The sequence below is a fragment of the Canis lupus genome, chromosome 35 (assembly GCF_048164855.1).
Source record: "Canis lupus baileyi chromosome 35, mCanLup2.hap1, whole genome shotgun sequence".
NCBI classification, from domain to species: domain Eukaryota; kingdom Metazoa; phylum Chordata; class Mammalia; order Carnivora; family Canidae; genus Canis; species Canis lupus.
In genome coordinates this window covers 8257614-8280787 of record NC_132872.1, presented here as the reverse complement: position 1 = coordinate 8280787, position 23174 = coordinate 8257614, and the positions used below count along the sequence as shown (strand labels likewise).

At 43.4% G+C, this 23174-nt stretch overlaps 2 protein-coding genes across 7 annotated transcripts in view; one reads left to right on the top strand and one right to left on the bottom strand.

The window, feature by feature from the left end:
- The window catches only part of TMEM39A (transmembrane protein 39A), a 37710-nt gene extending 29451 nt beyond the window's left edge, over positions 1 to 8259 (bottom strand). The window contains exons 1-3 of one of the 5 annotated variants that reach the window (XM_072812426.1): positions 7468 to 8259; positions 6202 to 6424; positions 2465 to 2649 (exon numbers count right to left, since the gene is read on the bottom strand). In XM_072812426.1, coding sequence (XP_072668527.1) covers positions 2465 to 2577 — 113 coding nt within the window. In that variant the 5' untranslated portion in view covers positions 2578 to 2649; positions 6202 to 6424; positions 7468 to 8259. Of the gene's footprint in view, positions 1 to 2464; positions 2650 to 4164; positions 4516 to 6201 lie in introns of those variants that run through there. The other 4 variants (XR_012024513.1, XM_072812425.1, XM_072812424.1 and 1 more) reach the window with 4 other exon arrangements.
- The window catches only part of POGLUT1 (protein O-glucosyltransferase 1), a 32819-nt gene continuing 14247 nt past the window's right edge, over positions 4603 to 23174 (top strand). For both annotated transcript variants that reach the window (XM_072812423.1, XM_072812422.1), the window contains exons 1-7: positions 4603 to 4781; positions 6495 to 6701; positions 7296 to 9159; positions 9694 to 9784; positions 11291 to 11434; positions 17871 to 18006; positions 20559 to 20680. In XM_072812423.1, the coding sequence (XP_072668524.1) occupies positions 7539 to 9159; positions 9694 to 9784; positions 11291 to 11434; positions 17871 to 18006; positions 20559 to 20680 (2114 nt within the window). In that variant the 5' untranslated portion in view covers positions 4603 to 4781; positions 6495 to 6701; positions 7296 to 7538. The remainder of the gene's footprint in view (positions 4782 to 6494; positions 6702 to 7295; positions 9160 to 9693; positions 9785 to 11290; positions 11435 to 17870; positions 18007 to 20558; positions 20681 to 23174) is intronic.

Here is a 23174-nt window from a genome sequence, read left to right as displayed (position 1 = left end):
GAACATATGATCATAGCTACATTCTTTCAAGAGCACAGGTATTTTTCAAATGTTCCTAGGTCTTTCGAGTATTCTATCTGCATACCTGAAGGAGGATTTTAGTCCACATTTAATTCCTATATTCACTAAACCAAGGAAGAACCATCTAGAAATGTGATTTTCAATGCTTTTTTAACTAGCAGAACACTTCATTTTCCCTCCCCCAAAGGACATTTTACATGGTATTTTGATATTTATTTATTTATTCATAAGAGACAGAGAGAGAGAGAGGCAGTCACAGGCAGAGAGAGAAGCAGGCTCCATCCAGGGAGCCCGACGTGGGACTCGATCCCAGGTCTCCAGGCTTGTGCCCTAGGCTAAAGGTGGCGCTGAACCGCTGAACCACCGGACTGCTCCAGTATCTTGATATTGAAACACACAGGAGAAGGAGTTAGTCTGATTAAGAGAGGACTGGGAAACCTGAAGCCTGGACTACTAGGCCTGCCTAACTCTTCCTCCTCAAACAGTCCCCAAAACTGTGAGGAGGAATTCTATCAGGGCAGTCTGAGAACGAATTACTTAGGGGAATCCACAAAACCAAAGTAGAAGAAAATGAACAAACAACTACCAGAGTTAATACAGAGAATTAAAATTTTTTAGCTAGCTACAATCCAAGCTAGGCACAGCTACAATTTTCCATTGCAATTGTAAACAACTAAATCACTAAATTGATAGTATATATTGGTAAAATTAAGGCATGTACTTAAATACAAAACATCCTTTACCTCAAAATCTATGTTTTATAGTACCTTTCTTCAAAAGCATTTTCACTTATTCTTTTTTCTTATTTTTAAAAATGTAAACTAATACAAGTTATTGTAGAAACTTTGGAAAATTTAAACTTTCAAAAAGTACTGCAGTTTACTATTTCATTTATTTTCAACATCTTACTACAGAGCAGTGTATCACTGTTTTTAACATCAAGAAATCCAAAAAACAATAAAAAATAATAGTCTAGAATAAATTATAAGTGCTCTGTATACATATATAAATATAAAATTTGGATTGAAAATTAGTATAAGAAGAATCAGAGACTAGAAAATCCCTTCAAACTGGAATTTCAGGGAGAGCCCCACTGAAACAAGATCAGAACTGATTTTGAGGACTGAGTAGAACTTTGGAAAGTCAGAAAGAAAGAGGGAGGGCAGGCCAGGAAGAGAGAAGTGCACAAGTAACATCAGGAAAGCCTGAAAAGGCAACAGTACTGATTACTACTAGTAGTGAAAACTAGAATCCAAGCAAGAGAAAACTATTCAGAGAGGAAGCAGAAAATAAGCGACAAAAATTATCTTGTTCAAACACTTGATATAAAGTAAAAGTCACCTCTTTCCACTGCTACATGACTGAAACTCCTCATGAAATGAGTTATCCTAGATCAGATTAGAAATAATTCATCCTAACTTTAAAAATTAGGAACAAAGATAAATTTCCACTAAAAAGACCAAATTCTTTATTTTTATATACAAGTCTTACAATGTTTGGGTTACAATCGAGTTTATTCATTTCAAACAATTTTTTGAACAAAATAATTTTTAAGACTCTTAATAGAATATGACTTATAATTTTATTTTTTATTTTATTTTTTATTATTTTTTAAAAATTTTTATTTATTTATGATAGTCACACACAGAGAGAGAGAGGGAGAGAGGCAGAGACACAGGCAGAGGGAGAAGCAGGCTCCATGCACCGGGAGCCCGACGTGGGACTCGATCCCGGGTCTCCAGGATCGGGCCCTGGGCCAAAGGCAGGCGCTAAACCGCTGTGTCACCCAGGGATCCCGACTTATAATTTTAGAATTTCATGTTAACTATCAGTTTTAATTTGTCCTCCTCTGCTAAAAAAAAAAAAAAAAAAAAAAAAAGAACGCTAGTAAAGAGTTAAACGACAACACTCCTCTTGTACTTTATTTATTCTTTTTTAAAGATTTTATTTATTTATTCATGAGAGACACACACACACAGAGAGAGAGAGAGAGAGAGAGAGGCAGAGAACAGGCAGAGGGAGAAGCAGGCTCCATGCAGGAAGCCTGATGTGGGACTCGATCCCAGAACTCCAGGATCACACCCTGGGCCAAAGGCAAGCACTAAACCGCTGAGCCACCCAGGGATCCCCTCCTCTTGTACTTTAATTCACTTCTCCCTTTTTTTAATAGCTAACAAGCTATTAATGATGATTAGATGATTAGAATTTCGATTATCAGCCATAGGTGAGAACTGGACTGCTTTCACTTTGTGGGCTCTATATCACAGCTTTCCACTCCAAAATATGCTGAAATACTGAGCTTTCAATCTTCAGGGCAGGATTCCCACCTCACTGCCAAGAAATAACCCTGATAAGCAAGTATCTGAATAGCATGATGACTGCTATGTTAGTCATACTGATCATAGTATATTACAAATTATGTATAGTCTTATTTCTCCTTTACCTGTTTCTCAGGCCTGTTCCATTGCCGCAGCCCCCACCAACCAAAGTCTGTAAAGAAGGTAAAGCTGAACGGCTTAGCTGCTGCCGACTAGGGCCCCTCCTTCCACCGGGCATGTCCGGGAACCAGTCTGCTTCCAGCGCCACCTGTAGCTGCAACCTAGGTTAATGGCTGTCAACCTGTTTCAACTGAACAAAAGAAAAGACATTTAAATATCAGTTTACTATTTTTAAACTAAGCAATGTAACAAAACAACAGAAAAACTGAGTGAGCAGGCCTTGTAAAACCAGATATTCAAATAAACTTGGGCGGCCCGGAGGGCTCAGTGGTTTAGTGCTGCCATCAGCCCAGGGCCTGATCCTGGAGACCCAGGAGCTCCCTGCATGGAGCCTGCTTCTCCCTCTGCCTGTGTCTCTGCCTCTGTGTGTGTGTGTCTCTCTCATGAATAGATAAATAAAATCTTAAAAAAATAAATAAATAAAAAATAAAGAAAGGACTATTCAGACTTTAATGGGTCAGAAGCCTAAGTTCTGATCTAAGCTTTGTTCAGCCTTAGGTAAGTCACAGTTTGTGTCTTTCCTGAGTTGACCTGTCGTATGAATGATATGACACTCAGATAAAAGTTAACAAGAAATGTCTAACATACACATTTTCAATTCATATGTAATACTTTACAGTAAACCACTGGAAATACAAGAAAAGCAGCACTGTCCAAAATGTCGGGTTTCGTGATCAAGGGATCTGGGTTCAGGGGATTGGATCTGCTACATATTATGAGACTGTAGCTCAAGCATTTAACCTCTGAGTTTGTTTAGTCAAAAGTGTTTCTTGACCTACAGAGGTTGCCGCAAGGACTGACAAGATGGAAGAAAGTACAGCAGTTGGCCTGTTAGCTCTTTAAAAGTAAACTGTTTGGGGGCAGCCCGGGTGGCTCAGCGGTTTAGTGCCAGCTTCGGCCCAGAGCATGATCCTGGAGACCCGGGGTCGAGTCCCACATCAGACTCCCTGCACAGAGCCTGCTTCTCCCTCTGCCTGTGTCTCTGCCTCTCTCTCTCTCTCTCTCTCTGTGTATCCCTAATAAATAAATAAAATCTTTAAAAAAAATCTTAAAAAAAAAAAAAAGCAAACTGTTCAAATGGCAACTCCATATGTCAGTGCAAATATCAGAAGAGGCTATGGTGGATGCACACTGCAGAAAAAACTGGTATAAAATCATTCAAAAATCACTTACACGGTAGGATTAAAAGACAAGGAACAAAGACCCTCACCGGGAAAAAAAAAAGGGGGGGGTCTGTTTATATATACGCCCCCAAATCTGCTTCCTAAGTAATACTGGGGGGAAAAAACCTGAAAAATGGAAAAGCCCTGGTTTTCAAATGTTCCTGCAGACCGATCCGGTGTTCCGTATTCCTAACAGCTTCTGGCTGTGGACTAAGAAACGCCAGAGGAGACGAAACAGCCAAACCGTTGGGCGTCAGGACTGCTGGTCCGCGCTCCATTAACGAGGGAAAGAAAAGTGTGAAACTGGGATAGAAGAGGTGAGAGGATGGGGGTGGGGGTGGGGGGCAGCTGACAAGGGACCACACACTTCCACAGACTGGCCCCTACAAGGGGAACCACGACAAAGCGCTTCTTCCTGCGCAAACCGGGGAGCCGCAGCAGGCCGAGACGACCCCGCGGCGCGGAGGCTCGGTCATACTCACGCATGGAGGAGGCCCGGCCGGCGGGGCGGGATCCCGGGGAGGCGGCGGCGGCGGCGGCGGCGGCACAGGCTGGACCCCAGGCGAGAGCACTCCCTCCCCGCGTTGACGCGCTCCAAACCGGCTGCTCGTCCGCAGGCCGTCCCCGCCCGGGAAGGCGACAGGAGGTGCCCAGGCTTCGGGCTGCCAGCCCGCGCCCCGGCCCCAGGTCACTACCAGAGTCAGAGCCAGAGCTAAAGTTAGAGGCAGAACCCGGCCGGGTCAGCACTCATCCCCGGCCTCCATTACCGCGGAGCTCAGCAGACGTGGCAGCGCACGGAGATGACGTCAGCTCCGCGACTGGCGGCGGCCCGGGTGCCCAGCCGGCGTCCGGAACTCCGCGCTGGGTCCCGGGAGCGGGCACCCCACCCCCTCCTGCGTGCGCCTGCGCAGTGGGCCGCGCCTGCCCCGGCGGCGCTGGCCTGCGTGTTTCCTCCCTGGGCCCCTGCGATGCGCTGGCTCCACTTTGGGGGACCTGGGCTGTCCCCTGGACGCCCCTTAACAACCGCGTACAAAATGTCACCTCAGTTTTACAGATGGGGGAGGTTGGGAGATGTCACCGGAGGTCGCCTTCCTGCCAGGTAAAAGGACCCCCCAAGTCGTGAGGTCATGCTTCAGCATCCAGTCGTGCGCCTATTGTAGGTGAAGGACTGGATGGGTGCGGAGTTGGGGGGATGCCACAGCTCGCTCAGGCTACCGGACACGGGGCACCAGGAGAACACAGTGATTGCGATAGAGCAGATGCAACAAAAGTATCCCCCAGGTCCAGATGGTAGCGTGCAATTCATCGTAATTTATTCAGAGTAATAAATTCTGCGGGGTGGTAGTGGTGGCGATACCGAGGAAGACTTCACAGTGAGCTTGGGTGTTGAAGCCGAGGCTTCAAGAATGAAGAGGTTGCTCGTGGAGGAATGGCTTTTTTTTTTTTTTTAAGGATTTTTATTTTATTTATTTATTCATGAGAATACACAGGAGAGAGAGAGAGAGAGGCAGAGATACAGGCAGAGGGAGAAGCAGGCTCCAGGCAGGGAGCCCGACGTGGGACTCGATCCCGGGTCTCCAGGATCAGGCCCTGGGCTGAAGGCGGCGCTAAACCACTGAGCCACCTGGGCTGCCCATTTTTCCTATTTTATAGAGGAAACAAGTTTTAAGAGAGGTTAAATAACTTGTTGAAAATAACCCAGCTAATAAGTGGCAGAGCAGAATTTAGAGCCAGAAGGACCAATATCAAAACTACTAAGCTTAGTAATATTCCAAATATTCTTAGTGTCCTTATGTGCTAGAGAATTTTTTTTTATTTTTTTTAATTTTTATTTATTTATGATAGTCACAGAGAGGCAGAGAGAGAATTTTCATTAATGAATACAAACCCAAATACAGAAAGCCCAGATCATTACATATTTCTGTAACTTTGTACATTTATTTTCCTATTTGCTCTAACTGCTTCCTAGCTTGCTACATTGAAACACCTTTGCCATTTTTCTGTTGGCTCACCACCATCCTTCGTTCATTCAGCAGTTATTTGTTTAGAGCTGACTGTACCAGGTACTTAGTGAACAAGACAGATAGGTCCCTGACCTCCTGGAGCTTATATTCTAACAGGAAGCATTTAATGAAATAATTACACATTATAAGAACTATGGAGACAAACAGGCTAAGGTAGAAAATAAGGAAGGTTCTATTTTGAGGGAGGGAATGGCATCTCAGCAGAAACCTGAATGTTGGGGAGGAACCAGAGAGGCAAAGATGGGAGGGAAAAGCAGTTGAGATAGAAGACAAAACTTAATGCAGAGATTATAAGGTGGGCAAGAGCTTGGCATGTTTGAGAACACAAAGCTGTATAGCTAGGTTGTGGTGAGCAAAGGAGAATGTGGCATGAAATGAATCTGAAGACAAAGGAAGAGCTTATATGTGGAGAATTTTGCATTTTAAATTAGGGGATGGCGTAGGACCCAGAAATCTGTGATTTTAATAGCTTCAGGATTCTGGCAGTTAACTTACATATGGGAACCACTGGAATAAACCACCTCATCTGTTAAGGAAATGAAACAATTATTGTTCCATGCAGCTCATTCCTCCTTTATACGGGGCCCATTTATCTCCCAATCTCTTCTATGTCTTCTTCCACATAGATAAACAATGTAAAGTTGTAGAAAATACTGACTTATTCTTATTTCAAAGACATAACACAAGGTGATTTCCTTTTTCTTCTGGTTACAGAAAGCTGAAATAACAGAAAATAAAGACTTCTTTATTAAAGTTCTAAAAATTATTCTCCACTATATTCATTTTAGACTAACTCTGAAGCAAAGCTTACTCGGTGTTCAGCTATGTAACACACTGTGTTAGTTATGTGCCTTCAATGAACCATTCATTTTGAAGTACTGCATACCTTCTGGAAGTACAAGAAATGAATTTCAAATTTTCATTTGGATTCCTGAAGAAGTCTTGTATAATATAGTGTTGGAGATCCATGCTCTCTTCTTGCCTACTCACCCAAAGTAAGTGATATAACCCATTCCTAACTAATCAACATTATTGTATCTTTCATCATTCCTCAGTGTACATCCTAAACCTCCACGACCATCAATCTTTTCTACCCCCACCTTCTGCAAATTGTGGCTTCCCTGTTTTTAGTGTCTCCAACACAATATTCCTTAACTGCAATATTTTATTTTCATTTCAATATACCCCTCACACCCCTTTTCCAAATTTCCATCTCATATTGATCTTTCCACTGAAACCAATAGCAATTACATATTGCCTTATGCTGTAAATAATTTCTGGGGAAGTATATTTGTCTTCCCGCTAGTTTTAAACCCGGCACATATCTCATCTTGTACTTTCGTGTATTTCTACAGAGCCTAGGATGTTACCTTGCACATTTTAGTAAATTGAGTAAATTTACATTGAATAAATACTTGTATGATTACTATATATACCCATGTATAGTTATAAACCTGTACTGTCCAGTATAATGTTACCGATTTTTCCCATGTCTAAGTCACCCCAGTTGTTATAAATTCCTATTACAAAGAGATTTGTGCTAGGCTATTTTTCACCCCTTGGGTTCTAACAGTGTTGTAATCATTCAGGTATTCAACAAATCTATACTATAAGAAGCAGTTTAATGTCATGCAAAGAACTTGCTAGCCTACGTTGTACCACTTACTGTGAAGTTGTGGGCAAGAAACATCCGTTCTGATCGTGTTTTCAGGCTGCAGAAAATAAGGTGCTTTAAATATGCCACAGAATGTAAGGAATTACCATTATTAGACATATTTTCCCAGGGGATGCCTTTTATTCATTCTCTCCTGGACTTTGTATGAGAGAGAGAGATGGAGTTTGAACATTTCACTACACCTGGCGACGTGAAGCTGCTCACTACAGTTCGGCTCCAAACAAGCGGGACTAGAGGCGCGCCGCCCGCCCAGCACTCGGGGGACGTCCCAGGACCGCCCTCGCGGAGAAATCGGGCCGCCGGCCGGGGCTGGGGGCGGGGAGGCGCAGAGGTGCGCGGCCATCCGTGTGCGGCCCTCCGCCCACCTGGTCATCTGCATTCCGTGCGGCCCTCCGCCCACCTGGTCATCTCCGTGCGGGGGGGCGGCCCTCCGCCCACCTGGTCTTCTCCCTGCGGGACGGCCCTCCGCCCACCTGGTCATCTGCATTCCGTGCGGTCCTCCGCCCTCCTGGTCATCTCCGTGCGGGACGGCCCTCCGCCCACCTGGTCATCTGCATTCCGTGCGGTCCTCCGCCCTCCTGGTCATTCCGTGCGGGACGGCCCTCCGCCCACCTGGTCTTCTCCGTGCGGGACGGCCCTCCGCCCACCTGGTCTTCTCCGTGCGGGACGGCCCTCGCCCACCTGGTCATCTGCATGCGGGGCGGCCCTCCGCCCACCTGGTCTTCTCCCTGCGGGACGGCCCTCGCCCACCTGGTCATCTGCATGCGGGGCGGCCCTCCGCCCACCTGGTCATCTCCCTGCGGGGCGGCCCTCCGCCCACCTGGTCATCTCCCTGCGGGACGGCCCTCGCCCACCTGGTCATCTGCATGCGGGGCGGCCCTCCGCCCACCTGGTCATCTGCATTCGGGGCGGCCCTCCGCCCACCTGGTCATCTCCCTGCGGGACGGCCCTCGCCCACCTGGTCATCTGCATGCGGGGCGGCCCTCCGCCCACCTGGTCATCTGCATGCGGGGCGGCCCTCCGCCCACCTGGTCTTCTCCCTGCGGGGCGGCCCTCCGCCCACCTGGTCAGCTCCCTGCGGGACGGCCCTCGCCCACCTGGTCATCTGCATGCGGGGCGGCCCTCCGCCCACCTGGTCTTCTCCGTGCGGGACGGCCCTCCGCCCACCTGGTCATCTCCCTCGGGGCGGCCCTCCGCCCACCTGGTCATCTCCCTGCGGGACGGCCCTCCGCCCACCTGGTCTTCTCCGTGCGGGACGGCCCTCCGCCCACCTGGTCATCTCCCTCGGGGCGGCCCTCCGCCCACCTGGTCTTCTCCCTGCGGGACGGCCCTCCGCCCACCTGGTCATCTGCATTCCGTGCGGCCCTCCGCCCACCTGGTCATCTCCGTGCGGGGGGGCGGCCCTCCGCCCACCTGGTCATCTCCCTGCGGGACGGCCCTCCGCCCACCTGGTCATCCGCGTGCGGGGCGGTCCTCCACCCACCAGCTGGGGCGCCCGCCGCCATCTTTGTGCGGGGCGGCCCTCCGCCCACGTGGTGCGGCGCCCACGGTCCTCTCCTTGTGCGGCGCCATCTTTGTGCGGGGCGGCCCCCGCCCACGTGACGTGTCTCCCCGCCCCCCGCCCGGGCCATCTTTGTGCGGGGCTGCCTTTCCGCCGGCGCGGCCGCGGGGCCTCGGCAGTGGCGTGCGGGCGATGGAGCGGGGGGCGCGCCCGCGGCTCGGGCTGTGGCTGCTGCTGCTGTTCCTGCCCCCAGTGCCGGGCCGCCAGAAGGAGTCAGGTGGGCTCCGGGTCCGGTGCGGTCCGGAGGCGCCGGCCCTCCCCCCGGTCCCCGGTGCGGCCGGCTGATGCTGCGGCCGCTGGGCGCAGGGCTGGGCCGAGGGCACCGGGCGCCTTGGAGCGTGAGCGACCGCGTCCGGGCGGCGCTGCTTGTACTGCAGGGACCCCGGGGACCAACCCGTCCTGAGGGATCTGGGTGGGGGCGTCTCTGGCTTTTCATTGATCCCTTTATAGGGGTCGCTTTGATTAGGAGAAGGGGAGAATGCATGTCACCGGTTTATTCCCAGTGCTCTGAACGCCAGGCTGGGACATTTCCCCACTTGTTGGACACCCAATAGCTCAGTAGAGAAGCCGACTTGACCCAAGAGCTGGCGAGTCACAGAAAGCATCCTTCCCGGCGTTTCGTTCCCATCAGTGGAATAGGAAGATTCGGTGTCTGCAGGTTTTGGCCTTCTCTTGGCTCTCTGCATGCCTCCTGCTGCTAGCAAAGGAGAATGCTCAGGATATTCTGTTAACTCTCGTTTGCTTCTTGAAGGTTCCAGGTGGAAAGTGTTCATTGAGCAAATTAACAGGTCTTTGGAGAATTACGAACCATGTTCAAGTCAAAACTGCAGCTGCTACCATGGGTGAGTGTCTTTTGAGAGTTGAGTGCTTGTCATAAGAATTCCTTTAAATTCTCCCAAGAGACCTGGGTCACAGTGATGGGAGAGCCAAGCATGCCTTGATAAAAGGCACAGTTCCTGTGGTGGGTTTCCGTAGGATAGGAGGGGCCCAGGTAGACTCAGCAAGGCTGCTCACTGCTAGGAATGAAGCTGCGCATCTTTGTCGGTGTTCCACACCGGACTGAAAGCTTCTTGAGGTCAAGGCCTAGGTCTTTTAATCAGTGTTGCATCGGTGGTGCTGGCCCTCAGTAAGTACTCAGTAAATATTGTCAGAGGGAGGAGCCTATTTATAGATGGACCCAATCATAAATTTCCTATTGGTTATTTTTTAAGTATGCGAGTTATGGCTGAGAGAGTAGTGTGGTAGAGAGATGACTTTGAAAGCAGTCTTGGGGGCAGCCCCGGGTGGCTCAGCGGTTTAGCACCGCCTTCAGCTCAGGGCGTGATCCTGGGGTCCTGGGATTGAGTCCTGCATCGGGCTCCCTGCATGGAGCCTGCTCCTCCCTCTGCGTGTCTCTGCCTCTCTCTCTCTCTGTCTCTCAAGAATAAATAAATAAAATCTTAAAAAAAAAAAAAAAGTCTTGGGGTTTAGTTGCAGATCTCCCATTGATTATCCATGTGGCAAGTCACTTAACTTCTCTGGGTCTTAGATTCCTCATCAGCTAAATAGCTGGGCCCTTGAGTTCCTCATGTGTCATTCTAGGATTCCTCAAAAAATTCATCTAATGCTTATGACATTTACTGAAAACTGTGCACTGAACTTTAAAAGGGATACAAAATAGTATAATTTCTGGTGATTACTGTCAGGTTGTATGTGACGTGAGTGGGGGCCAGACAGACCAGAATAGGGGTGTCAGTCTGAGACCAAGGGCATCAGACAGTGTCATACTGTAAGTCATAAATCATACCTTCTGTGGAATTGAGAGAAGAGGAGATCAGTGGGACTGCGGTGACTAGGAGCACATGGGTGTGTTGTGTGAGTATCAAAGGAGAAATTGCATCAATCAGAGGGCAGACAATCCAGATGGAGAGAGGAAGAAGAGAAATTGACTTGCTTTTTCCTCTTTGTGGCTTTATTGTTTTGGTTTAGATTACCTATGTGCTTCTGGGGGAAATGTTGCTCATTCCTGCCCTCTATTCTTTCCCTGGGGTACAGTGTTTTCTTTTTTTTTTTTTTTTTTTTTTTTCAATTTTTATTTATTTATGATAGTCACAGACAGAGAGAGAGAGAGAGGCAGAGACACAGGCCGAGGGAGAAGCAGGCTCCATGCACCGGGAGCCCGATGTGGGATTCGATCCCGGGTCCCCAGGATCGCGCCCCGGGCCAAAGGCAGGCGCCAAACCGCTGCGCCACCCAGGGATCCCGGTACAGTGTTTTCTAATACTAAATCTAAACCCACAGATAGGTAGTAGGTGGAATGGTACTGCTTTCTTGACCTGCTTTCCTTGACGATTCACTTTCTTTCCCAGGGTCATAGAAGAGGATCTGACTCCTTTCCGAGGAGGTATCTCCAGGAAGATGATGGCAGAGGTAGTCAGACGGAAACTAGGGACCCACTATCAGATCATTAAGAACAGACTATACCGAGAAAATGACTGCATGTTCCCTTCAAGGTAAGAGTTATGAGATAGATATATCTCTGATCTTTGTTTTTGATCTTTTTTTAAAAAGATTTTATTTATTTATTCACGAGAGACAGAGAAGCAGAAGTACAGGCAGAGGGAGAGGCAGGCTCCATGCAGGGAGCCTGATGTGGAACTCGATCCTGGGACTCCGGGATCATGCCCTGGGCCGAAGGCAGGCGCTAAACCACTGAGCCACTCAGGCTGCCCTCTTCTGATCTTCTTATATATGGGCTTACTTGATACTGTTCTTGTAGAGAAATTAATTAAAAGGATCCATCAATGAGTCTCTCTTCACGTTTCAAAGAGAATACAAAATAGTGACAAGCTCTCCTTGGGGATTTTTTTTGCCAATTCCCTTTCTCCCATATTAACGTCTATCTCCTCCTCCTTCTTAAGGCTTGGGCACATCGCTGGTTGTACTGGCTGTAGCTCTGCACTACTCATCTTTCCCCAGATATAGAAGCTGCAGGGTACAGGCTGATAAGACCTGGCAGGGGTGAGCTAGGCTCGAGGAGCGGTACTGAGTGTTCATCACAGGCCAAGTATCGTTCTAGCTATTGGTATTTGAAGAGAGGTGGCGGAAAGTTAAGAGTAACTGGAGCTGAAGATTATGCAAGCTATACTAGCCAGGAAGGTGTGGGAGCTGAGGTAACATCAGTGGGCTGAGGGCTGGAGCCCATTGGGGAAAGGTCATGGACTGAGCCTGGAAATTGGATTTAGGTAGCATTATATGTTTATACAACAGATGAGAAACATCCCTTTTAGAAGACTTTTTTTTTTTTTTTAACTCAAATCTTTATAAAATTACAAAGTACAAAAATTCAGAGGCCATAGTTATTCCCCTGCCTAAGATCTTCTTTCCAATCTTTATTCTGTCATTAAAAGTAAAGTGAATGAAGGGCACCTGGGTGGCTCAATCAGTTAAGCATCTGCCTTCAGCTTAGGTCATGATCCCAGGGTCCTGGGATCAAGTCCCATGTCAGGCTCCCCCTTCATCAGGGAGTCTGCTGCTTCTTCCCCTGCCCCTCCCCTCTACTCATGTGCACTTGCATGTGCACGCGCTCTCTCTCTCAAATAAATAAAATGTTTTTTTAAAAAGTGAGCAGTATTGCAAATAGCATCCATCCATATGAACATAAGAATGATTCTTAATAACTTTATTACAAATTACTACATTTTTGCGATCCCTGGGTGGCGCAGCGGTTTGGCGCCTGCCTTTGGCCCAGGGCGCGATCCTGGAGACCCGGGATCGAATCACATGTCGGGCTCCCGGTGCATGGAGCCTGCTTCTCCCTCTGCCTGTGTCTCTGCCTCTCTCTCTCTCTCTCTGTGTGACTATCATAAATAAATAAAAATTTAAAAAAAATTAAAAAAAAACAAAAAAAAACAAATTACTACATTTTCATTATCAAAAATATGTAAAAACAACAACAAAAAAATTAAAAATCACTTAGTGTCCTACTGTGAAGTAATCACAATTATACTTTTATTATCAAGTGTCAGGGGCAAATAAGGTGGTACGTGGGGAAGATTATTGAGGTATTTTACCTTTTTTTAATCTTATTTTTTTTAAAAGATTTTATTTATTTACTTGAGAGAGAGAGAGAGCAAGCATTGGGGAGGGGTAGAGGGAGAGAGTGAGAGAGGTAGACTCACTGCTGAGCAGGAAGCTGAATTCGGGGCTCCATCCCAGGACCCAGAGATCATGATCTGGGCCAAAGGCAGACATTCAACCCATTGAGCCACCCAGGCATTCTTATTGAGGTATTTTAAACAGATATTTTTTTAAAAGATTTTATTTATTCATGACACACACACACACACACAGAGGCAGAGACACAGGCAGAGGGAGAAGAGGCTCCATGCAGGGAGCCGGATGTGGGACTCGATCCCGGAACTCCAGGATCACGCCCTGAGCTGAAGGCAGCACTGAACCGCTGAGCCACCCAGGCTGCCCTTAAACAAATATTTGTTACATTACTTGGGACAGTAAGAGAGGCTTTACAAATTATGAGTGTAGAGGAATTTTTGATTTCTACAAATGAGAAAGAAAATATGAGTATAGACATTGTTAGACTTTGAAAGCTTACTTTATGTTTAATAGTTAGCTGAGCAATTTTCAGATGAAGTTAAATACATTCAAAGTTTCTGAAGGGCACATACCTCTCGTTCCAGACCTTATAACATTTTGGTCAGAATCGTGAGCTCTTAGAAATGTTTGTAAGGGAGTACAGACCTTTTATTGACAATAAAATAGTGTATGTATATATACATATGAAATGCATGGAAAGTTCCCTGTCCCAACTGCATGCGCAACCAAGGAAGCAGAGTTGAGCAAAAAAGAAACAAAGTGAAATATTTGGAACCAGTGTCCCTAATGAAATGGATATAGTTGAATAATATCTCAGATTCCCATCTAGCCAAAAATATTATCTTTCTTTTTTTAAAGATTGTATTTATTTATTCATGAGAGACACACAGATTGAGGCAGAGACACAGGCAGAAGGAGAAGCAGGCTCCATACAGGGAGCCCAACGTGGGAATTGATCCCGGGACCCCAGGATCACGCCCCAAACCGGAGGCAGACACTCAACTGCTGAGCCACCTAGGGGTCCCCTAGTATCTTTCTAGGTCTAGATCCTTTTAATTCACCCAGTTGGAGAAAACTACATGGCATTTAAAAATTTTTATTCTAAACAAGCTAAAATATAAATTATTTCAGGGATGAGCTGAGAAATTTTGCTTAGGAACTAGAGCTCCATTTAATTAAATGACTGGAAACATGTCATTTCAAAGATGGAAAATAATGATATTTTTAAAATAATGACTTTAGTGAAATATGGCTGACATAAACTGCACATACTTAAAGTATACAACTTGATAAGTTTATGTTCATTATCTTTTTTAAAATTTATCTTTAATTGAAGTATAGTTGACATATATTAGTTTCAAGCATACAACATAGTGATTCAACATGTATATGCATTACAGAATGTTTACCATGATGCATGTAGTTACCATCTGTCACCATACAAAGTGATTACAGTGTTATTGAGTATATTCCTTATGTTATACTTTTCATCACACTGACTTTTTTTTTATTGAAGCATAGATGACACACAAGGTTACCTTAGTTTCAAGTGTACACCATAGTGATTCTGGACTACTCTTATATGCTGTGCTATGCTAACTACAAGTGTAGTTATTGTCTGTAACCATACAACACTATTACAATACCATTGACTGTATTCTCTGTTCTGTAGTTTTTATCCTCATGACCTATACATTCCATAATTGGAAGCCCATATCTTTTGTCTATCCTCTTACCTCCTTTTGCTTTGGCAAGTATCTCTGTACTTATGGGTCTGCTTTTGCTTTTTGTTTTATTCATTTGTTTTCTAGATTCCACATGTAAGTGAAATCATATGGATTTATCTATTTATTACATTTTTTTATGTATGGTATTTGTTTTTCTCTGAGTTATCTTACTTAGCATAATACTCTCTGGGTCCATCCATGTTGTCACAAATGTCAAGATCCCGTTCTTTTTTATGGCTAATACTCCAGTGTGTGTGTGTGTGTGTGTGTGTGTGTGTATTTCACATCTTTACTCACCTATTGATGGACACTTAGGTTGCTTCCATACATACACGATCGTAAATAATGCTACAGTAAACATAGGGGTGTATATATCTTTGCAAATTAGTATTTTTTTCTTTGGATATAAGTACCCCTTAAAAGCAGAATTACCAAATCATAAGGTATTTCTATTTTTAATTTTTTTGAGGAACCCCCATACTGTTTTCTACAGTGGCTGCACCAATTTTCATTTGCCCCAACAGTGCATGAGGGTTCTCTTCTCCTCACATCCTTGCTAAATTTATTATTTCCTATCTTTTTCATAATAAGCATTCTGACTGGTGTAAGATGATGCTATCTCATTGTGGTTTTGATTTAGTGATGTTGACTATCTTTTCATGTGTTTGTTGGCCATCTGTACATCTTCTTTGGAATATGTTTATTCATGTCCTCTGCCCATTTTTTTACTGAATTATTTGTTTTATTGGTGTGTTGAGTTATATGAGTTCTTTATTGTTTTTGATATTTACCCTTTACCAGATATATCATTTGGAAGTATCTTCTCCCATTTAGTATGTTGCCTTTTTGTTTTGTTGTTTCCTTCACTGTACAAAAGCTTTTCATTTAATATAGTCCCAGTAGTTTATTTTTGCTCTTGATGCCCTTCCCTGAGGAGACACATCTAAAAAAAATAGTGTTAAGACCAATGTCCAAGAGTTTACTGCCTGTTTTCTTTTAGGAGTTTTATGGTTTCAGGTCTCGCACTTAGATCTTTAATCCATTTTTGGGTGTTGTTTTTTTGGTATATGGTGTAAGAAATTGGTTCATTTTCATTCTTTTGCATGTAGTGGTCAAGTTTTCCCAACACCAATTATTGAAAAGGCTATTTTTTCTCCATTGTATATTCCTGTCTCCTGTCATAAATTGATTGACCTTACAAGTGTGGGTTTATTTCTTATTCTGTCCTGGTAGTCTCTGTATTTATTTTTGTGCCAGTGCCATACTCTTTTGATTATCATTGCTTTGTAGTATAGTTTAAAACTTGGCTCTGTGTGTCTTTCATGAATAAATAAATAAAATCTTAAAAAAAAAAAAAAAAAAAACCCTGGGATTATGGTACCTCCAGTTTTGTTCTTCCTTCTCAAGATTGCTTTGGCATCCACAGTCTTTTGTGGTTCTATAAAAATTATAGGATTATTTGTGCTAGTTCTATGAAAAATGCTATTGGTATTTTGATAGAGGCATTGAATATGTAGATTACTTTGGGTAGCATGGACATTTTATCAATATTAATTATGCCAATCTGTGAACATGGTATATCTTTCCACTAATTTGTATCATCTTAAATTTCTTCGATCAATATCTTACAGTTTTCAGAGTACAGGTCTTCTACCTTATTGGTTAAATTTATTACTGAGTATTTTATTCCTTATGATGCAATTACAATTTGATAAGGTTTGATGTATATATACACAAAGATAATGAACATATCTGTCACTCCCAAAAGTTTCCTTGGGCCTCTTCTGCAATCTCTCTTCCCTACCCCTCCCTGCCATACCATCCTTTTACCCCAGCCCTCTGGCATCTGCTGATCTGTTTTCTGTCATTATGGGTTATTTTTTAGAGTTTTATTATAAATGAAATTATTTTAAAAAATATTTTATTTATTTATTCATGAAAGACACGGGGGGCGGGGCAGAGACACAGGCAGAAGGAGAAGCAGACTCCCCACAGGGAGCCCTATGTGGGACTTGATCCTGGGACCCTGGGATCATGCTCTGAGCCAGAAAGCTATATGGGCATACCTTGTTCTATTGTTGCTTTGCTTTATTACGTTTTGCAGACACTGCATTTTTTTTTTTTTTTTTTTACAAATTGAAGATTTGTGGCAACTCTATGTCAAACAAGTCTATCGGTGGCATTTTTCTAACAGCATTTGTTTACTTCATGTCTCTGTGTCACATTTTACTGATTCTTTCAATATTTCAAATTTTATTATTATTATTATATTTGTTATGGTGATGTGTGATCAGTGATTACAATTCATTGAAGGTCCAGATGATTGTTAGCATTTTTTAGCAATAAAGTATCTTTAAATAAGATACACGTTTTTTTTTTTTTTAGATGTTATGCTATTACTGAACATTTAATAGAACCCAGTATAGTATAAGCATAACTTATATATGAACTTGGAAACCAAAAAATTCACTTGACTTGTTTTATTGCAATAGTTACTTGATTGTGGTGGTCTGGAACCAAACCTGCAGTACCTCTTAAGCATGCCTGTATTATGGTTTCCATGATTGTATACGTACACTCTTTCTGGCTTGCATAACTGATTTTGATACTGTTCTGTAGTTAAGTTGAAGGCAATAAAAGTTTTCCTATCTTTCTTCCTAAATTATGAGACTTAATTGTGGTAGAAATAAAAGAATATCATTGTTAGAAGCAAAGCCTAAGGGATACAATTAGAGAATTAGCTTTTTCCAGTTCCTGTCAAAATTTGTATCTTGCTTACTAATTAAACAAAAAGGGAAACTTAAAAAAAAAAAAAACTAGGAATGGATAGAGAAGAGGTGGTAGGAGTAGTATTAATACATCCTTCAAACTTACAATCTAATTGGAAAATTTTGTTAAGTATTGTAAGCGGGAGCAGTTAGCTAGGAAAATAACTCGTACAATATAAAAGAGTAAAAAAAGGTCCTTTTAGAAGTGTTGCTTTCAGGAAATTTTGCAGTAGGCTGATGACCTATCTGAACACTAGCTTTCAAAATAGGAATGAGACCCTATTTTGTCCTATAGCAAGCACTGGTCTGGTGAATTTTGTGGTATTTCTGGCTGACAGGTGTAGTGGTGTTGAACACTTTATTTTGGAAGTTATTGGGCGCCTCCCTGACATGGAGATGGTGATCAATGTACGAGATTATCCTCAGATTCCTAAATGGATGGAGCCTGCCATTCCAGTCTTCTCCTTCAGTAAGGTAAGTATAGGGAGAACTGTATGGGGAGATAGAGGGTGGTCCTCTAGAGTATGAGTAGGAGATAATTGTTCTGTGACAGAGTTTGATGGGTAATGGTAAGGATGAGACCTGGGTTCCAGGAATTGTTCTGTGTCCCTTTTAGTTTCACAGTGGCTGAGCAATGACTGAGGAAACGGAAAATGTAAGATAGCTTAAGTGTCTATAGGGCTTGGGATGAAGGGTAGAGAATGATGGAGGCCTGAAGAACCTATAGGACATTGAAGGCAAGGTTCAGAGATCCTGTGGAGTGTGGGAGAGTAGCTCATGGGCTTTTAGTTAGGAAACACCTTTGTTCAAAAAATATTTGTTGAGTTCTCTCTCTCTCTCACACACACACACACACACACACACACACACACACACACACACAGTCCTATCAGTCCTGTCAGTCTATCCCAGGGGCTTCACATGGCTAATTATAAAACTGAAGGTGGTAGATAACTCTGTACAGTTTGTGCCTGAGCAGTGCACTGAGGAGATAGGTCTGGGATATCCAAGAAGGATATGTGAGACGGTCTAGTTGTGGAGGAATAGGAGTACTAGCTCATACTTCTGGACTTGGAAAACTTGGGACAGTTAATATCTTCTCAGTGTTCAGGTATTGGCAGGGATGGGCCTTGGTTCCCCAGAGACTAGACGGGATTTGGGGGCGGGGGGAGCTCAAAGAGAATGGATGGAAGATTCTATGGGGGAAGTGTGGGTTTAGGAAAACCCTATGGACTTTGAGAAAAGGAACACCATCTGATTTGGTTTCTCCAAAGAGGAAACTTTTATCTGCACTTTTTCTTTATCACAGTTTACTTTCTCTCTAGACTTGGTTATTTCCTGTGTTGCAAGTGGGCTGAGACCACATTGGTGTTGCATTTCCCATGGTTTAAGCCTCATTTCTCAAAAGTGCTTGGTCTCGTTTATCATAAAACCCTCCCAGAAGAACAGATAGAGGCTCCCATGTAAGTCAGTAAGGACTTTATGTTTGTTATTTATTTGTTGTTTTGGTGGATGGCAAAGTATGACCATCACTATTCAGTATTCTAACTTTCCTTTCATCTTTACTTCACTCCTTTTTTTTTTTTTTTTTTTGACCAGTGACTCCCAGGCCCTAGAGAGGGATTTTAGTCTTTCAACTTTATAGGAATTGTTCAGCTTCTGTTGAGCAGCTGTTATGTCTGAGCTGCTTGATGAATCACATACCGTTTTTTAAAAGTATTTGAGAAAAGGCAAACAGCATATTGTATGTGTAATTCCAGTGAAGAAACCAAAGAGTTAGAGGTTTATCAGTGGCCAGAATTTTTTTTTTTAAGATTTTATATATTTATTTATGAGCGACAGAGAAACAGAGAGGCAGAGACATAGGCAGAGGGAGAAGCAGGCTCCATGCAGGGAGCCGGATGTGGGACTTGATCCCGGGACTCCAGGATCAGGCCCTGGGCTGCAGGCTGCACTAAACCACTGAGCCACGTGGGCTGCCCCAGTGGCCAGAATTTTAACAGAAGAAACCATAAAAAGGGAACAAATGGTTTTAAACTTTTTTGTAAAGATGTGGGATAATATCCCTTTCTCCAGTTCTGCCCACCAGCACTTCTGGCCCCAGTCAACAAATAACCCAAAATCAATTGAGCAACCAGTGTGAGCTCCACAGTACTGCAATGTTACATTATCGTAATTAATACTTATTAAATACTTACTATGTGCCAAACACTGATCTAAGCTTTTCACATGTACTAACTCATTTAATGCTCAAAACAAGCCCATCAGGTAAGTAATATTATTGATGTTATTTTTCACATCATAAAGATAAGGAAACTGAGGCATAGAAAAATTAACTTCCCTGGAGTTAGAAGGAGGTAGAATCATCATTCAAACTCAGATGATCTGTTTCAGAGGCCACGCTTTTTGGGGATCCCTGGGTAGCTCAGTGGTTTAGCGCCTGCCTTCAGCCCAGGGCATGATCCTGGAGTCCCGGGATCGAGTCCCACGTCAGGCTTCCTGCATGAAGCCTGCTTCTCCCTCAGCCTGTGTCTCTGCCTCTCTTTCTCTCTGTGTGTGTGTGTCTCTCATGAATAAATAAAATCTTTAAAAAAAAAAAAAAAAAAGGCCATGCTTTTAACCATTGCACTGTGATTCTTGCTCTCAAAAGACCCATCTAGGAAATAATCAGGAACTGGTAAGACAGCATACACTCCAAGTATAATAGCAGTTGAAAGATAAGAGAGCTCTGTGATCATTCGGAGTTAGTAAGTACCTTAAAGTAAGTACCCTAACAGTGTACTGTCCTCTAGAAAAAAAGGAACTTTGAGTTACTGGATTCACTGAGCCTGTGAGTTTTAACCCATGGTCTAACTTGCCTTTTAATGTCTGGAGTCTAGACTTTGCAGACTAAGGAAAATATGTCTGTGGGGATGTAACACAAAGAAGATGTAACACTTTTGTCCAGATCTTATGGTGTGACTGTAGTTTGTCTCTCCTTTCTGTCCTGAGACTGACTTAGAATAACCTTTCTGTTTCTGTTGAAGACATCAGAGTACCATGATATCATGTATCCTGCTTGGACATTTTGGGAAGGGGGACCTGCTGTTTGGCCAATTTATCCTACAGGACTTGGACGGTGGGATCTCTTCAGAGAAGATCTGGTAAGGTAGGTCCTTTAGAGAGGTTTTATTTGTCCTTCTTTGTGAGTCTTCTTCAAATAAACAGTAGGACACAAATAATTACTTACTTTAAAATGACTAACTTTTAAGTTGAAAACAAAAGAAAAACTACTTACAGCATAAGCAATTTTGAATGTGTATTTACATATTTACATATCCATGGGAAAAGAACAGAAGAACCTACCCTAAAGTATCAGCAATGCCTTTGTTGAAAGGATTATGAGAACCCTTTCTTTTCTTCTTTAAATTTTTCTGTAATTTTAAGATTCCTGTATTTTTATGAATTCCTTTCATAATTAGAAAAAAAAACCATGTTGTGAGGGAGAATAGAGAATTACTTGGAGGAACATAAATGTACTTTAAAATTTAGAGCTAAGTCCTTGAGGTGTGGGGATGGGGAGGGCATAAACATCCTTACAGGTATCTCTAGTACGAGCTGATTCACAACGGAGACCTGCCTGGGCCTGTTGACTCTATCTGTTATCATTTCAGAATTTAGATTGTCCAGGACATCCAAGCTGAGGTATTTCTTATGTAGCTACATTTTACATTAATGATTCAATCAACATTGGTACCTAATTAGCATACTTCTAAAAAAATACAGCCTTTATAGGTCTTCTCTCAGGTATTGGGAAAGCAAAAATTTAATTCAGCTTTATTTCCACAAATATCTATCACCTGTACCATATGTGGCTGGAGATTCAAAGGGGGCAAAAAGAATATCCCTTTCCTGAAGAAACATGTAGGGGTGCAGTCCTCAATGGCAGTTAGAGCTACGGGGTTAAAAAATGAGGCTATTATCCAGTAGATGTATTTTGAAATTTATTTTTTAAAATATTCTACTAATTTAAGAGAGAAGAAGAGAGAGCGCAAGCATGAGCTGAGGGAAGGAGCAGAGGGAGAGGCAGAAGCAGACTTCCCACTCAGCATGGAGCTCACTGTGGGGTCTTGGTCCTAGGACCCTAAGATCATGACCTCAGCCAAAATCAGATGCTTAACCAACTGAGCCACTCAGGAGCCCCCAAAATTATTTTTTAAGATACTTTGTTTCATACTTCATAGAACTAGAATTGGAAATTGTCCTTTTCAACTCTGGAAATGAAGGCCCAGAGAAACTGAGTGACTTGGTTAAGGTCAGGAACCAATCTAGGCCTAAAGTCCAGGTGTCCAAGTGCACTACTCTCTCCACACTACCAGTTAACCTCACCCATGCTCTCCAGTCATTGATACCATCATTTTCTATGTAGCTTTTGGTTTTAAACATTTGAAAGGGAAAAATCAAAAGGTCTTTAAACTGCCTTTCTTCAAGTTATTCTTGGCCTTAATTATCTAATCCTTTTTTTCCTTGCAAATACCCTTTTCACACTCTTCCTTTTTATAGCACTTTTTTGACCCGCTATCCATCTACTTTGTTGTTGTTGTTGTTTTTTTAAGATTTTACTTATTTATGAGAGACACACAGAGAGAGGCAGAGACACAGGCAGAGGGAGAAGCAGGCTCCATGCAGGGAGCCCGACGCGGGACTCAATCCTGGGACCCCAGGATCACGCCCTGGGCCAAAGGCAGTGCTAAACCGCTGAGCCACCCAGGGATCCCTGTTGTTGTTTTAGAAGGAGCATGAGCTAGGTCAGCGGGAGGGGCAGAAGGTCAGGGAGAGAATCTTAAGAAAGTTTTGTGCTGAGCGCTGAGCCCAATGAGGATCTTAACCTCATGATCCTGAAATCATGTCCTGAGCCAAAGTCAAGAGTTAGACACTCAACTGACTGAGCCACCTAGGTGCCCCCTACTCTGTCTCTTAAATCTTTAAAAACAAGCTTTTTTTTTTCTGATTATGAAGCCTATACATGCTCATAAAAATATATGTTTAACATTGGCAACTTTCCCACCAACTTACTAATGTGTCTTAGAAATCTTTGCATATGGAAGATTATTTTTATCAGTTGCGTGATATTACTTTGTGTGGATAATAATTTACCTCATTATTTTCTGTGACAGACTTTTAGGCTGCATATGTAATATATGAACCGTTTCTTGTTTTCTGGACTATTTGAAAGTATGTTACACACCTTATGACCCTGTACATCTTAAAATATTAGTGTGTATTTCCTAAAAGCAAGGATATTCTCTTTTATAACCATGCTACAATGATCAAATTCAGGAAACAATATTGGTACAACATTTAATTATATTGATAATATCATATATGGCACATTCTACCTCCAGTACAGGATACAGTTATATGTGGCATTTAGTGGTCATGTCTGTTTAGTCTCCTGTGATCTGGAACAGCTCTTCAGTCTCTTTCTCTTTTATAACATTGACATTTTGAAGAATGTAGGCTGCTCATTTTATAGAATGTTCTTCAGTTTGGTTTTGTCTGTTTCTTCATGATTAAATTCAGCTTATGGGGATCCCTGGGTGGCGCAGCGGTTTGGCGCCTGCCTTTGGCCCAGGGCGCGATCCTGGAGACCCAGGATCGGA